At 39.9% G+C, this 17,086-nt stretch overlaps 1 protein-coding gene across 1 annotated transcript; it reads right to left on the minus strand.

Annotated features, from left to right (window-relative positions):
- Nucleotides 1-7,500: 7,500 nt before the first annotated feature.
- On the minus strand, nt 7,501-16,237 carry LOC124961536 (histone H3.3A). Its single transcript, XM_047520183.1, has 4 exons — nt 16,155-16,237; nt 14,485-14,635; nt 12,891-13,044; nt 7,501-8,151 (listed from the first exon to the last, which is right to left on the minus strand). The coding sequence occupies exons 2-4, from the start codon at nt 14,610-14,612 to the stop codon at nt 8,023-8,025; spliced, it is 411 nt and encodes a 136-aa protein (XP_047376139.1). The 5' UTR covers nt 14,613-14,635; nt 16,155-16,237; the 3' UTR covers nt 7,501-8,022.
- Between the last annotated feature and the right edge of the window lie 849 nt (nt 16,238-17,086).

Here is a 17,086-nt window from a genome sequence, read left to right on the forward strand (position 1 = left end):
CTAGGTGAGCACCCTATCAATGAGCCACAACCCCAGATCCCCTTATATTCTTGGATCTGTTTCTTTTTCTTTCTTTTCTTTTTTTTTTCTTTTTTTTTTTTTTTTTTTTTGGTACCAGGGATTGAACCCAGGGGCACTTAACCACTGAGCTACATCTCCAGCTCTTTTTTTATATTTTATTTAGACACAGGGTCTCATTGAGTTGCTTAGAGCCTTGCTAAATTGCTGAGATTGGCTTTGAACTCACAAGTCACTGGGATTACAGGTGTGCAACACGGCGCCAGCTTGGATCTCTTTCTTGACCATTTATCTAGTCCCATTGACATTTACTTTATGCAAATTAGTTTTAAATATTATAACTTTATAGTATACTTTGACATTCGTTTAAATAAAGTCTTCTCTCTCTCTTTTTCATTTTTATTTATTTATTTATTTATATTTATTTAGTGGTGCTGGGGACTAAACCCAGGGCCTCTTGGATGCTTGGCAAATGCTCTACCACTGAGCTACATCCACATCTCAAATCTTCTCTTTTAAAAAATTTCTTGGCTCTGAGCGAGCATATTTTCTCTTACCAAAGAACTTCAGAATTTGTCAAGTTCCACTTAAACTTCTGTAAGAATGTTTGATGAGCTTATCTCAATGTCTAGATTAATGTAGAAAGAACTGAAACCTTTACAACCACCCTAAAAAAACAACTGCATCGCAAGCACACAAAGCATACAACAGTAAACATCCTATTAGTTCCATCTTAGCAGAACAAAAATATCTCTTGGGCTCTTACTGTCCTCTTCAGTTACTGCCCATTTTCCTCCATTTTAAGCCAGAAAGAGTACCTCTACTTGCTATCCCTATTCTTTACCTGGAATCCTTTCTCCTTCTCCTTTTATTCTTTTTTCTTTTCATGCTGGGGCAATTTTTTGTTTGTTTTTAAAAGGCATTGTTCCTGCTTGTTTTGAAAAATTTAAAACTATGGAAAAGTTTAAAGAATGGCACAAAGAGCATTCTTCATGTAAATTAACCAACTGACTTATTTTTTTGTTGTTGTTTTTAGTTGTAGATGGACCCAATACTTTTATTTTATTTGTATTTGGTGCTGAGGATTAAACCCAGTGCCTCACATGTGCTAGGCAAGCGTTCTACCACTGGGCTATAACCCCAGCCCGCCAACTGATATTTTACCATATTTTTCTCTTTCTATATATTTTAAACTATAGCCTTCAAAACTGTTCATCCCTTTAGCATGTATCTCTTAAGAACAAGGATATTCACAGATGGGTGAGGTGGTGCACGCCTATAATCCCAGCAGCTTGGGAGACTGAGGCAGGAGGATTACCAGTCCAAAGCCAGCCTCAGCAACTTAGCAAGGTTCTAAGTAACTCAGTGAGACCCTGTTTCTAAATAAAATATAAAAATGGACTGGGAATGTAGCTCAGTCCTTAAGTGTCCTTGAGTCCAATCCCTGGTACCAGAAAAAAAAAAAAAAAGAAAAAAAAAAAAGAAGAATATTCTCCACATTATGTATAACCGTACGAATGAATGGGTTTCTAATTACAATAAGATATACTCCGTGTGTGTAATATGTCAAAATATACTCTACTGTCACATATATCTAAAAAGAACAAATAAAAAAGGTTTAAAAAAGAACAAGAATATTCTGACATTCTTCTTCTCAATCATAATACTGTTGATATACACCCAAGAAATTTGAAATTGATATAATATTTAATACATATTCTTACTAAAATTTTTTCAATTGTCCTGATCATTTCCACTTAAAAATAATCTGAGTGAGGCACATGGTGCATGCAGGTGGTCCCAGCTCCCCAGGAGGGTGATGCAGGAAGATTACTTGAGCCCAGGAGTTCAAAACCAGCCTGAGCAACAGTGATGAGACCCTGTCTCAAAAAACAAAAGTAGTGCAGTGGCACATAACTATAACCCCAGTGACTAGGGAGGCTGAGGCCAGAGGATCACAAGTTCAAGACCAACCTGAGTTACTTGAGATTATGCCTCAAAATAAAAAGGACTGAGGATATAACTTAGTAGTAGAGTTCCCCTGGGTTCAATCCCCAGCACCACAAACAAACAAACCCCAAACCCCCAAAATCACAATCCAGGATCCAGTGAGAGATTAACATAAAATTATCATTTCTTAAATCACATTTAATCTAGATCACTTTCAATCTGTGTTTTCTGTGGGGGGGGGAGGGGTGCGCGCGCGCGCTAGTGTGTGCACACGATTGGTTTTGTGGTCTGTTTGTTCGGTACTGGGGAATGAACTCAGGGTTGCTTTACCACTGAGCTACACCCCAGCCCTTTTTATTTTGTAATTTGAGACAGGGTCTCACTAAACTGCTGAAGTTGTCCTTGAACTTGGAATCTTTCTGCTTCAGCTGAGTTGCTATAATTATAAGGAGTGTGTCACTGCATTGAGTTACTTTTGGTTTGTTTTTAAATAGTCTAGGCCAGTTGTTTTGTTAACCGACTTGCACTTTGTATGTATCTGGTTGTTTCCTCATGATTATGATTTTCATTCAACATTTGGATGATGTCCTCAGCACTGTGTCACTTTGTCTCATGATTGATGATGTGAAATTTGATCATTTTATTAAAGTCCCACTGTCAATTGAATTCACTCCAATCATGTTTTGTTTCCTCTATTTCACCGAAACTTGTTCTAAATGACCTCACTCATATGTTGTCAAATCCAACGGTCAGTTCCCAGAGCTCTTGTCAGTACTTGATACAGGAGACCACTTACTTTCTTTTTGGTAGCACTTCCTTTTGACTTGCAGATCACCACCTTGTCTGGTCTTCTTCCTCCTTGCTCACTCTTTCTCATTCTCCTTTGAACATCACCTCCAGCCCCTAAACTCTAAATGTTGAGTTCCTCCATCCTGGACCTCTAATTCTGTTACCTCCTTCCTGGTGATCTCATGTAGCTTCTTGGTTTTGGGATTACTTTTTTGGGGGTTGGGGAGTACCAGGGATTGAATTCAGGGTCACTTAACCACTAAGTCACACCCCTGGCCCCTTTTATTTTTTATTTCGAGACAGGGTCTTTCTAAATTGGATAAGGACTCACTAAGTTGCTGAGGCTAGTTTTGAACTTGTGATCCTCCTGCCTCAGCCTCCTGAGTTGCTGGAATCACAGGCGTGTGCCACTGTGCCCGGCTAGGATTACATTTTTACTAATGACTTCCAAATTTATATTTCTAGCCCAAATCTCTTTCCTAAACCCTAGGCTCATTCTCAACAGTCTACTTGAAATCTCCACTAGAAAGATTAATTGAGCATCTCAATCTTAACATGTCTTGAACTGAGCTCCTTAAATTCTCCCCGACTTGCTCCCCTAAGTGTTCCCTATGTTAAGTAATAGCAACTTAATTCTTGTAGATGCTGAGACCCCCCAAACCCTAATGTTAAAGTTTTTATCAAGCCCACATCTACCAGCAAATCCTAGCCATCTCGTCTTTTAAAAAGTACCCAGAATGCCACTTTACATTACCTCTGCGCTACCACCCAAGCCCAGGCCACTATATCATGTCACATTTAGGTTAGTGCAATAGCTTCCTAACTGGTTTTCCTTCCCACTCTACCCTTATTACTCTCAGCCTATTCTCCACACAGCAGCTAGAGTGACTTTGTTAAAACCTAAGTCAGACAATTTTCTCCTTTTGCTCAATTCTCCAGAGGCTTCCCATCTCAGTGGCCCTGCAAGACTACATGCTCTGGCTCCCATTACAGCTCTGATCTCTCTCTTCTCACTCCCTCTGCTACATTCGTGCCTCTGCCTCCTTGTTGTTGCAGGAACACACCAGCCAGGCTCCCCAGTGGAATCCTCTCCATAGGGCCGGAAATACTCCTCTCACATCCATGTGGCTTTCTCCCATGGGGGGGGGGGGGGCTTTACTTGAAAGACATCTCCACTAGTGTCTTTCTGGCCAACCTAACTTCCAATAATCACTCTCCTTGCAGCACAACACTTATCCACCACCTTCTTCTTTCTTCCCCCTCCTCCTCCTCCTTCTTCTTCTTCCCTCTAGCACTTATTAAAACCTTAAGATCTATGTATTTTACTTTTTTTTATTATTTCCCTCTCTAGAATTTAGCTCCATGGGGACTAAATTCTAGAACTTTTTGTTTTGTTCATTTCTGCCTCCCAACAGTACCTGCAAATCATTATTTCCTTTAAAAAAATAATTTCCTCATTGACCTGAACTTTTTTCAAAGAATGTTTAATAATAGTGGTAAAAAGAATATTGACTTTGAGAATCTCTTACTTAGGATGTTCTTACTGATTCTGCCCATTTGTTGTGACGATAAATGTATGCCTGCCTAGTCCTGTTTCACTGTGACACCAATGACCAACAGTACAATGATAGCTATTTAGCAGGAATCCTACTTGGAAATATTGGAAGTTTGAGGCTAGGTTTTCCCCAACAGCTCTGCAAGGAGCTGTGTCGGAGCAAGTGTGATGGTTTGCTTTATCAGAACTTTAGATTCAAATTCATTTATTGGGTTTATTATGTTGGGCCTTGTATTTTGGCATGTTTTCATTTAATCCTCAAAATAACAAATCAGTTTCCATATACTGGGATTATACAAATTTAATGTTAACACATGAAGGCAGGGGTCTGGGACTGTAGCTCAGTTATGGACCAAGTGCCTAGCATGCATGAGGCCCTAGGTTTGATCTTCAGTCTTGAAAAACAAAAAACCAAAAACTGGAAGGCAAGCAGTTAACATTCAATTCTAGCATTGGTAAGATTTATGTGCAGGTTTACTATGTAACAGCACTGTGGCTACAACTGGAAATATGGTAAACTCCTGTTCTTGTAGCAGTCTAGTGAGAGTAGATTCAACAAAAAAGTAAAATTAACAAGGTAATTTCAGATTTTGAAGGAAATAAAGCCAAAGAATATGGAAAAAGGTAAGCGGGAAAATGACCTGGAACAGTTTTAAGTTTTAGAGTCATTTCTCTGAGGTCACTGTGGAAAAAAGGCCAGAGCGGATGGATGTAGATAAATTATTGAGTTCAGGTTAGAGACAACAGCAGCTTGGACCAGGAAGGTTGAAGTGTTAACTGGAAAGTTTTGGATGCAATTTTGGAGGAAGCGCCAAAAGAAATTGAAGAGGTGAGAGAGAGGAATTAAGGGGAGTGAGCAGGTGGTGAACAGCATGGTTTTGATTGCACACAGGCCTGTTTTTCCTAAAATCTGTCCCCCTCATTCCTAATTTTTTCTTCCCATGTTTCTAATATCAAGACTTAAACTTCTACAATCCATAGCAAAATTAATTGCTCTAATTTGAGTATGGTCCCAATATGGCCTACCTTGGGACAAAGTCCATCTCCTCCATTTGCTGTGTAACTTGGGCAAATTTCTTCACTTGCATAATCAGGTATTTATAATAGTACCCATCTCATAGGGTTGGTGAGAATTAAACCAAGTTGGGGCATACCTTTGCATCCACAGAATATGCCAGAACTTCAATGTATTTACAAACTTGAATTTATTTCCTTAGATTCTAGATTGCCAAGATAAAGGGCAAGAGATTGGGCACTGTCCAAGTACTTAAGTCATCTGTTTGTGATAGTGAAGTGAGATTTGCTCAAGGGAATGTTTCCATTTTTTTTTTTTTCAGTGCTGAGGATGAAACCCAGGACCCAGTGTATATGGAGGTAACTGAGTCATACCCCTAGCCCTTCCAAATTCTTAAAAATCTTTCCAGTTTATTGACTTTCCTAAGATATACTTACCTACAATTATTTTATCTTTCAATATAACTTTTTAGAGGTTTTTATCTGGAATTTTAAGATATTTCCTTAAGTTACTTTAGTATTCAAAAGCTGAAACTTAACAGTGGTAATTTTAGCTCTAGTCCTCACACATGGTTTGGGCCCAACTGCAATTCACTTATAAATTTTGACTTAGTAGTTATCATATACCATCTCCAAAACATAGTAGGGAAGAGGGTTATTAGCCTTGTAGTAACTCAGCACTGACCCAAGAGCCAATGGGCAGGCAGATCTCATTCAATACCTGAGTTCAAAGGATAGCCTCAAGCTTCAAACTATTGTGTATTGGTCAGATCTCAATTAAGAATCTTTCCATTCACTTGCTTCATTTATAAACAGGAAAAAGTTATCTTCTTTATAGGAATATATGAGAATACAAGTAAAATATTCTTATTTTCTTTATACTTTTATTTTTATGTGGTGCTAAGGATCAAACCCAATGCCTCACACACGCTAGGCAAGCACTCTACCACTGAGCTACAACCACAGTGCCACAAGTAAAATATTAACATACCATGATATATTTAAACAAGCACAGTTCATCTACCAAGTATTCGTATACAACCACTGAATGCAAAGCTCATTACATAATGCTAACTTTTGGCAATATACACTTCATTATAGTTACCTAAATGAGTATAATGCCAACAAATTGTTTGGCAAAATCAATTAACTGCTAACAATCATTTCATGGGGCAAGGAAAAAAATACTTTTGGTTCACTAAAACAGTGTAATTTAGGATTGCGCCAGGCACAACTGTAATTCTAGTTACTTGGGAGACTGAAGCAGGATTCCAAGTTCAGCAACTGACCCTCTCAAAATAAAGAGTCAGGGATGTGGTAAGGGCACCCCTGGCCTCAATCCCAATACTGGGGGGAAGCGGGGGACGAGGACTGACATGACAAATTAGGGCTGACTCCAAGAACTTGAAGTATAGTGTCTACTTGTAAATAATTGGTCCCCATTAGATTCCAGTAGTTAACACAACTTCCTTGCCCATTGGAGTTTCTCTCCTACAACTATTCAAGTAACACCAGAGTTTGCCTGTAGTATATTCAAGAATCTCATCAAAACTAGGATGCCATATTAATGCATTAGTCTCTAAAAAAAAGTTCTATCAATTCTTCCAAAAATTTTATAACCAGCAATAAAGTTACTTATTACACCTTACTGACCTGCGTTTGTTCTTAGCCCAGTGATTAGGTTTCAACTTAATGTCACATTAGGGATGTTAAAGGTCTCATCTTATCTTCATTTCATGTTAATCATTCCAATGCTAAATAAAATATGGCTTATGAACTATTAGTACTTGCAGGGTTAACAAGTACGCATCATAAAACAGCCAGAGCTGCAATACACTGATTTTTTTGAATTATAAACTGTTACAAGTTTTCATTTAAAATTGAATAGTGTAGTACATTTGTGAAAGTACTTTTAGTACTTAACACACACAGATTCAACCAAGTATTTCTGGGTGATCCTAACTAGCTAGGTTTGATAACTCATAACATATATCCAGAGTTAAGATGTGGCAAATATTTACCATATGCAAACTTTTAAAAACTAGAAATAAAGCTTATACTTATCCATACCTCAACAGTTTTGTCTTGACGCACCTGGGACTAAAATTAGTTTTAATATGGAACTTTTGAATTAATTGTATGGGTAAGGTTGATTAATAAAGACCAAAAGCAGGTATAGTTTAATGTATTTTAATAGCAAACTTACAGGAACAGCACAGAAGACAGACAACATTAAAAACATGTACTTGCATGTAGGACAACTCAGTTAGAAAAGTATAGTGAATGGATGGAATCTACTGTATGATAAAAATGCTACAAACACCATTTAGTTGCCGTCAATAAGAAATTTACTTGTTTAAAAAAATCCAAATGCTGGCATTGTCCAGAAAAATTTAACAGTTTTATTTATAATTGTTATAAAGTTGAACTGCTGAAACTTGTTCACTGAAACATTTTGACTTGCATTAATGCTTTACATCCCCGCATTTATATTAAAAATTCACACACAAATGAAAATGGAAAAACGGCCAATACCTGATTTCTGTCCCCTATTTTTCCACTCGCAATCATATACTTAGGTACCTTTTGACCCCATGGAAAAAAATATCTAACGTTCAGAACTACCAATAACAGGAAGAAGAGAAAAAAAAAAAAATTTTTTTTGAGAATGAAATGTTTCCCATCATAGTGAATTCTTAAGCACGTTCTCCACGTATGCGGCGTGCTAGTTGGATGTCTTTTGGCATAATTGTTACACGTTTGGCATGGATAGCACACAGGTTGGTGTCTTCAAAAAGGCCAACCAGATAGGCCTCACTTGCCTCCTGCAACAAGAATAATGAAAAATTATTGTTATTTCCAAGAGTTAAGACAGATATTAACTAAAATGTTTTTGAATCCTGTAAAAACCTACTTCCCAAGATGTTGACTTTTTAACCAAATGATTATTAAAAAAAAAAAAAAAAAAAAAAAAAAAACCCACAAACTTTTGAGTGTATAAATCTTCATGAAATTACACAAGTCAAATCATGCGCTACTAGGATTCTTCAAATATCTCATTGCCAGCCTGGGGTCCTTCTTTTGAACCCGACTCACTCTAGTATCTGAACCTTCAGCTTGTCAGCAGTGCAATGTAGTTGACAACTGGTTTCCATTATACATGATTCCTTACCTTCTCTTACTTTTGAGGTGCTGGGGATTGAAGCCAAGGCTTCGAACATGCTAGGCAAGCGGTCTACCACTGAGATATACCTCTAGTCCTATCTTGTTTAACAAGTTTTATCATAAGAGCAGTTACACATCTGTAGCATTTATCACAGGCTGGGGTGGGAGGCAGCTACTATGGATTGAACTGAAGGCGTCAAACATGCTAGGGAAGCACTTTACCACTGAGCCTCATCCTCACCCTTCTTTTTAAAAAATATTTTTGCAGTATTAGGGATCGAATTCAGACACAAAGCTACACTTAAATCCAGCCCTTTTTATTTGTTTGTTTATTTTTTCATTTTGAGACAGACAGAATCTTGGCTAAGTTGCCCAGTCTGGTCTCGAACTTGTGATCCTCCTTCCCCCGTCTCCTGAAGAGCTGGGATTTACAGGTGTACTGCACCCAGCCTAAATTCTTCTTCTAAATACCCTAATCTGTAACAGCATTTCTTGCCCTCTAGTATATTGGGGTTCCTCTGGTTTTCCCCCATTTGACTATATATATAATTTTATTTCAAGGCATATCCATACTACCACTCAAAAACTGCTAGCTGTACGAATCACTGATACTGAGCATTGTCAGAGGAAATGAGGGCACTTCCATTTAAACTCATAACTCAAATTGTTGGTATATATTACAGTCATCTGAGAAGATGAATCTTTTGAGTCCAGGTTAAAAAAAATCTTTTGTGCCAGGCACAGTGGTACATGCCACAATCTCAGCAGCTTCAGAGGCTGAGGCAGGAGGATTCCAAATTAAAGTCAGCTTCAGCAACTTAGCAAGACTGTCTCAAAATAAAAATAAGAGCTGGAGATACAGCTCAGTCTGGGTTCAATCCCTGGAGTACACGCATGCTCATGCACACACGCAAACTCATTTCGAAATGACTAAATTACCACTTTTAAGAGTTACCATATGTTTAAGATTTAGAGCATCAAATGAGAGATTACTTGGTTCTCTCTCCATAAGGAAAAGCTGTTTCTCTGTTCACAATATATTTAGGGTAGGGACTGGGGGCATAATGACTCAGTAGTCAGAGTATAGACCAGCATGCTGATGGCCTTGGGTTGAATCCTGAGCACACCCTTCTTCCTCCAATGACTTTAAAATAAGATTACTAAGATCTACTTTTCAAAACATGAATATGGCCAAAACTAATGCAAAAGGTTTACATTTTTCATTTTATGAAAAATATCTTTTTTTTTGGTGCTAGAGATTCAACTCAGGGTTTCTGCATACTAGACAAGTGCTATACCACTAGAACTAGACCTTCATTCATATTTATACCTTCACCCTTTTCAGCTTTATTGCTTTTTTTTCCATAAAAATTTGTTGCATCCACATTTTACTATTTCTACATGTCTTTCTTTAGCAATTGTTAAGAACTCAATCTTATTAGCCTTGAAGGTCTCAAGACTCCATGAAAAAGCAAGCAAGGCACTCCTTTTGCCCACGTTCCTAGTGCAGGTAACCTTGAACTCCTACTTCCCTGGCATTTCTATTGTGTGTGTGTATATATGTATGTGGCGTATGTGTGTTTGTGTCTTGTAAGCACATCATTTTAGGATTATACAGATATTTAATGTTTCTGGTGAAACGCAACACAAATTGCTATATGGACATGTCAACAGGTGCTGTGGTTCTGAACCATTTAGAATGGTATCATTTACTGGCTTGTTTGGTATTACTCAGATGTGGTATGGCAGCTAGGGATCTCACTGCTGTCTTTGAACCCAACTACTGGTATTTAGGGTTGTGTCTGGTCAACTGGGAGATTACTGAAACCAGAGGCATGACAAATATACTTATTCTATTACCAATGTTCCAAAGTCCCTTAAACAGTAAGACTGTAAAGAGAAGTAAAGACGACCATGTTAATTTATAATGCAGTAAATATAATTAATTTTGAAGTGGCAGAAGAAAAAAGATCTTACAATTTAAAGACGATGTAATTTACAACATTGAGTATATTTGACTTCTATTTCAAAACACTAGTGTTCATTCTTAATGAGAATATTTTAGTAAACTGTCAGACATTAAAGGCAAAAGCTAAAATTGTTAAGTTAGCCAATAGCGCCTTCTTTTACCCATGGTCTCCCTTTTCAGGTCAAATGTGATTTGAACATATTAAATGGAAAATTCCATAAATAAATAGTTCACAAATTTTAAATATTTATTAAAGGCATATTGTTATAACTGCTCAATTTTGTCATCAGTTACTGTTATTAATCTCTGTGTCTAATTTATAAATAAACTTTATCATAGCTATGTATACCTAGTAAAAACATGGTATTTATAGGATTTGATGCTATCCAAGGTTTCAGGTATCCTCTGTGGACAAAGGCAATATGCCTGTATTTAAAGTTATAAATTGAGGGGGTGGGTTGCAGCTGAGTAGTAGAGCACTTGCCTGGCACATGTGAGGCACTGGGTTCAATTCTCAGCATCACATATAAATAAAAAATAAAGGTACATTGACAACTAAAAAAATTGTTATAAATTGAGTGATTCTAAAGCAAAAAAAAAAGGGAGGGAGGGGTGATTTGGAATTCTATTTCAACTGCTATCTTCTATTTTCCCACTTGCATCAGCAAATTATCCATTTGTATCTTAAAGAGAATTAATGAGTATGCTTCAAAAAAGCAAACAAGCAAAAAAAAAAAAAAAAAAAAAAAAAAAAAAAAAACACCTGTAATAGACTGGTCTTTCCAATAAAAATCAGTTAATGCTAGAAATACAGGCAGAATAAACATTTTGCCCAAAACCAGTAAAATCACACTTTAATAACAAATATATAACTGAATAATAGCAACAAAGGAAATCTACACATGAACAATTTTAAAGACAAAAGCCTTTACCAAGATTAAGTAATCCCATTATAAGACTGTATTACATTACTACTTTGAGCTCAAAAATGCTAGATTTTCAGTATAGCTTTATATTAAGCACAGGCTATTAACAATAACTAGAAAAGAAAAATTAGCATCTTTATACCAATCTTGGGAATCTTAAGAATAGTTGACTTAGTAATAAATGAAGTAGGAACTGAAAATAATCAGCTATTAAAACAAAAAATAAAGTTCCAAGTAACAGCATGGGAAGATTTTAGTAGTTGAAATTTCAGTAATTTCAACCCACTGAGAATTTAATGGGTGTCTATTCCTGGAATTCACCAATCAAATGAAGTTTAGACTAACCATAGAAACAGCTCAACCAATTACACTTCAGGGTAGAATCCACCTATCAAATCTTTCTCACATATAAAGCAAAAGCCCTATTTTCACAGCAACAGCAGCCTAAAAATCCTCCAATGGAACAGATGTAATTCTGAACCCACCTCCCAGTCTGATTCAGGACTACGATGGTGCCTAGCAATCTGCTTTTTAATTACTCTTTGCCCCATACCTCTGAGGAGGTGGCAGTCTTAACCACATTTTGAGATGTGAGGATCTTAAAGATGCCAACCACACAATACAAAAGATTAGACAATGGACGTTAATCATACCTATATACCTTACCAATTATCTATTTTGTTAACTGAGTTTTAATCTTTAAGTCACAAATCTTTCAATATATAACTGCCTCTAGAACAGCATTTCTCAAAGTCCTGACACTATGAAGCTAAGAGTAATCTCAATATGCTCCCTATTTAAGTGGAAATCCATAATTAATCCTCTTTAGCAAACTACAAGTCCTCAAATCTCTCCTCTTAACTTGTCCAGTTATTATTTTCAATTATCTTTCTTCACTACTATCAATTCAATCTTAACTATCACTGCTTTTACCTTAATGCATAATTCTTCAGTGCCACATCTATTCTGCCTAGATGTTAAGCTCTACATTGCACTCGTCTCTTCATGTCCAAGAGGACATTTGAACACTCCTTTTATATAGACAATATTGTTTAAACCTATGTCTACTAATAAAGACCGCTAGGTTCCAGACCTTAATGTCATACAATAGTCATAAACCAGAGCTTTCTTTTTTTCTTTTTTTTTTGGGTGCTGGGGATTGAACCCAGGGCCTTGTGCTTACAAGGCAAGCACTCTACCAACTGGAGCTATCTCCCCATCCCCCAGAGCTTTCTTTAAACATAGCTTTTAGCGCATTTAAAGCAATTTTTAAATGGCATAATGGAATATGCATTAGGTTTTAGAAATCAAATGGGTTCAAATTTTGCCATTTTCTATCTGCATGACCTTGAGTAACTTAACCTTTCCTAAGTCTCAACAGTGAAATCACCTACCTTAAATTGACTGAATTACTTGAACACATTGCAAAGATTCCAAATTACTCTTTGTACACAGCACAAAAAAACAAAAACTCTTTAAGAGTCTTCCCCACCCACCATTTTACCTGCAAAGCACCAATAGCTGCGCTCTGGAAGCGCAGATCTGTTTTGAAGTCCTGAGCAATTTCTCGCACCAGACGCTGGAAGGGGAGTTTGCGAATCAGAAGTTCAGTGGACTTCTGATAACGTCTAATTTCACGAAGCGCCACAGTACCAGGCCTTTAAAAAATTAACATTAAAGAAACTGTTACCAAATACACACATCACATAAAAAAGTGGTCAGTTTTTAAAAAAATGCAGTAAATTTTCTAAAAACAAACCACCTAGCTATTTTTCAGCTTCAGTATCAAATATCACTGATCAATTTATGACCCCATCATTCACCTTTAAGGAAAAAGCATGAAATATCCGGGAACTTATAAAAACCCTATTTTCATTTTTAAACTTGTACACATATATACTTATATAAAAATAAGTCTGTTAAGAATTACAACTTGGGGGGCTGGGGATATAGCTCAGTTGGTAGAGTGCTTCCTCAAAAGCACAAAGTCCTGGGTTCAATCCCCAGCACCACAAAAAAAAAAAAAAAGAAAAAAAAAAAAAAAGAATTACAACTTGGGAAGGTATTGCCAAGGCTGCTAACAAAGATTGGTTAGCTGTTTCTCACTTTAATACCACTCTTCTTTAACCTACCAGCACCCTAGATTATTTTAAAAGCCTTAAAGACTTGCCAACATAATCCAATGTGCATCACTTAAAAAGTGTTTAAAAAAAAAAAAAAAAAAAAAAAAAAAAAAAACAACTTCCAGAATACCTGTATTTTGACTTCTGTCATCCCTTATAAATAATGAAATTTGTATACTACTGATTGTACAGTGTTTCTTGGAAGTTTGTTTTGATAGTGGTACTGTGGACTCTACCACTGAACTATATAGCCCCAGTACTTTTTGAGACAGGGCCTCACCAGGTTGCTAAGGCTGGCCTTGAACTTGCCAACCCCCAAGCTCAGCCTCTCAAATTGCTAGAATTTCAGGAGTGTGCCACTATGCCTGGCTTCTTTAAAAAACAAACAAACAAACAAAAAACCCTAATTGTCAACCAAAAATTTTTACCTTTAATTCTGACTTGTTTCTTCCAATGAATAGGATAACTGTAAAATTTGCAGTCTACCTAATTATGAACAACTTGTGCCCTCTAATGGCAGATGTCCTTAACAACACTGCTTACATCAAACTCAAGCTAATAAAGGAGGAAATAAACAAATCAAGTAAATGAGGGTTGGGGACTTTATCAACACAATTTTGATTAATACCTTGCCAGAAGCAAGGAAGGCTATCCTGGAAAAAAAAAAAACAAAAACTAAAAGCACTTTATTATTTAAAAAATACTAACAACAGCTAACTAAATGTTAATCTATCCCATTAACATTTTTACTGATGTATTAGATCCCCTTAGGCCTCTAGATCAGATTATGACTTTGAAATTAAATGTTTCCAGTAAGACCCAACACTCAATTATACACACACGTGTATTCAAGTAGTAAATATTTTAAAAAGAAGCACATCAGTTTCACTAAAATAAAGTTTGACCGTTAACCATCTTTTTTGTTAGATTATACGGATACTACACGGGACTTTGTCCTATTTCTTCCTTTAATACCTGTAACGATGAGGTTTCTTCACCCCTCCAGTAGAGGGCGCACTCTTGCGAGCGGCTTTTGTAGCCAGTTGTTTCCTGGGTGCTTTACCACCGGTCGATTTGCGGGCGGTCTGCTTTGTACGAGCCATGGTAGAAAGATCTCCTTACTTACCTATCAGCATTAAAAAAAAAAAAAAAAAAAAAAAAAAAAAATTCACCATATGCAACCACTAAACAACCAAGTTTTCCTGCTATTACCCCCCCACATCTGGAAACTATGATCAGTATAGAAAAAAAGTCCCTAATGTTATATAATGTGAAAGGGTGCGGATTACGCCTACCACCCAATTGTGACTTCTTGAAACAAACTGTAGTACTAGAAAATTGTTCACGTTAACACCAGTCGTCTTCCAAAATGCCTATTCTGAGCGACAAACGGCAAAACAAAAAGACCCATAAAAGCCTTTGATCCAATTTCTTTAATTAGAAATTAGAAATGTCTGTAAACATTCGAGGCACAAACAAGTCAAAAGAACGAAGCCACAAACCACTGAAAGGTCGAGTCAAATTACAGCAAAAAAGGTTTTAGTTCCCCCATTCACCCCCCCTCCGCGTCTGGCACTTGATGGACTGCTGTAAATATCTGAAAACATTCTTGGTTTTGCATCTTTACAATTATGTTGACAAAAAGACGTCTCGATAAACAAGGGGAACAACAGCTAACCACCAGTGAGCATTCTACAAAGCACTGTCCTCGCGTCCAGTTCTCAAAGGCTTCGCAATGAAATAAAAAGTGCCCCGCACCCAGGCTTTAATTAACGCACGACACCGGTCGACCCGTCCACCCCAAGCACCACATAAACTTTTGGTTTTGCTTCCTCCAGGTTCCTCGGCACAGGGTCCCCCCAGCCTGCCCGCCTCGCTCAGGCACCAACTCGGCTCCAAGACCAGAACAAAATGGAAACAATCGCAAAACGTATCCGATTCTCTTCCAAAGAGACAAAACACCAAATCGCTCGAAAATACCTCGATCCTCTGCCACGTGCCTCCCTCCAAAATGCAAAAGTTTTTTTTGCATTTCAAATGCATCAAGTTTCCACTTCTCCAAAAAAGGAAAAAAATGTCCTTCTTTTAAATTTTTTTCCTCCCTTTTTAAAATGGGGAAGAGAGAAACGGGGGAAAAATATGGTCGGTGACCAGAGAAGAGAGACAAGATGGTGAAGCTTAGCAACAACTGTGGGGAGGCAGCAAAAAGCGAGTTACCCCAGGGTGGGAAGCGGCGGCGATTTCCACCCCTTTCCCGCCCGAAAACTGGGGGCCGGGACCCGGGGGCGGTAGTTAAGGGGCCCGCGCGGGTCGTGGTGAAGGTTTGGGGTCCGGGGAAGGGACATCAGGCGGGATTTCACCGAAGAAAGAGGAGCCAGGGGCGCGGGGAGGAGGAGGGAGAGCAGGCTCGGCGCCGCGGCGGTTGCTGCTGTTGGGCTGAGGCGGCGAGAGACGGCAGAGCCGCCGCCGCCGCCGCCGCCTGGGGGAAGAGGCAAACTCACTCCTCACCTCCATTTCTGGGCCAAAAAGTTTGTGGGCTAAGCTAGAGGGGCTGTGGGTCCTCTCCCCGCACCGACAGGGCCCGGCTCAGGGCTGACGGCAAGCGGGGCTCGGTTCTGGGGAAGCGGGCAGACAGGGAAACTTACCCCCCTTCTCCTTCGGCTGGAGCTCGGCAAGCTAGAGGCGGCGCTGGCGTTAGAGAGCGACGGCGGCGCGGCAGCGGCTGCGAACACAATTGAAAGATGGCTGACACCGAGGCTATCCCCCAACATACGCCGCCCCGCCCCCGCGCCGCGCGCCAGCCAATCACACACAATGGAGGGAAGGCTCGGCCCCGCCCCCGAGATCCCGCTCGCGCCCCGCCCCCTCCCCTCCCCCCGCGCGCCCGTTCGCTGGCGCGCGCTCGCCCCTCCCCCGCGCGCCGCCTGCTCCCACCTCCCGGCGGCCTCGCGCGGTGTGTGTACAAACACAAAAGACACGCCGAGGGGCCGCCAGATCCCGCTGAGACGGCCGCCCGCCCCCGTCTAACCTCTGCCCCCGGGCCCGCACTCCCACCCCGCTCCGCGCGCCCACGTCATCGAACCCCCGAAGCCTAGGTTTGGGGAGCCTAAGGGGAAGTAGGGGGAGGGGAAGAGGCACGGCGGAGGAACCGGCCTGCGGGCGGTGCGGGGGGAGGGGCCGCTCCGCCCCCGCGCGGGCTCTGGCGCGCGCCCCCGTGGCGCCCCGGGCGGCGTGGGGGCGGGGAGGAGGACGCGGCCGCTGGGTCGCCGCGCCCCAGTTGAAAATACTCCTTAACAGGAAGCTTGCAAATAGAAACCTGGCGTCCCGCGCCCACTTTCGGATGGGCTGCCGCGGCAGCTGACCAGGCAGACCGGTGGTCCTGTTCCCGCTGTCGTTACGGGCTAAGTGCGGCCGGGTCTTGCGGGTCGGTCTGAGTGCCTGCGGACAACTTTATCGGCTGAGACTCCAGCCGCGGCCGAGTGGGCCGCCACGGTGCGCTGCGGGCTGCGCGATGGACAGTCAGCCGCTTGGAGGTGACCGGCTGCCGGACCAGGGCACGGGGCTCGCCCTCTTCCTG

This window comes from Sciurus carolinensis, chromosome 12 (genome assembly GCF_902686445.1).
Source record: "Sciurus carolinensis chromosome 12, mSciCar1.2, whole genome shotgun sequence".
NCBI lineage: Eukaryota > Metazoa > Chordata > Mammalia > Rodentia > Sciuridae > Sciurus > Sciurus carolinensis.

Excerpts from the sequence above, each read along its gene's own strand:
- LOC124961536 (XM_047520183.1), bottom strand. The coding sequence starts at position 14,612 with ATGGCTCGTACAAAGCAGACCGCCCGCAAATCGACCGGTGGTAAAGCA. Across the intron at positions 13,045-14,484 it reads AAGAAACCTCATCGTTACAG|GCCTGGTACTGTGGCGCTTC; the intron begins GTATTAAAGGAA and ends AATTTTTTAAAG. Across the intron at positions 8,152-12,890 it reads CAGCTATTGGTGCTTTGCAG|GAGGCAAGTGAGGCCTATCT; the intron begins GTAAAATGGTGG and ends TTCTTGTTGCAG.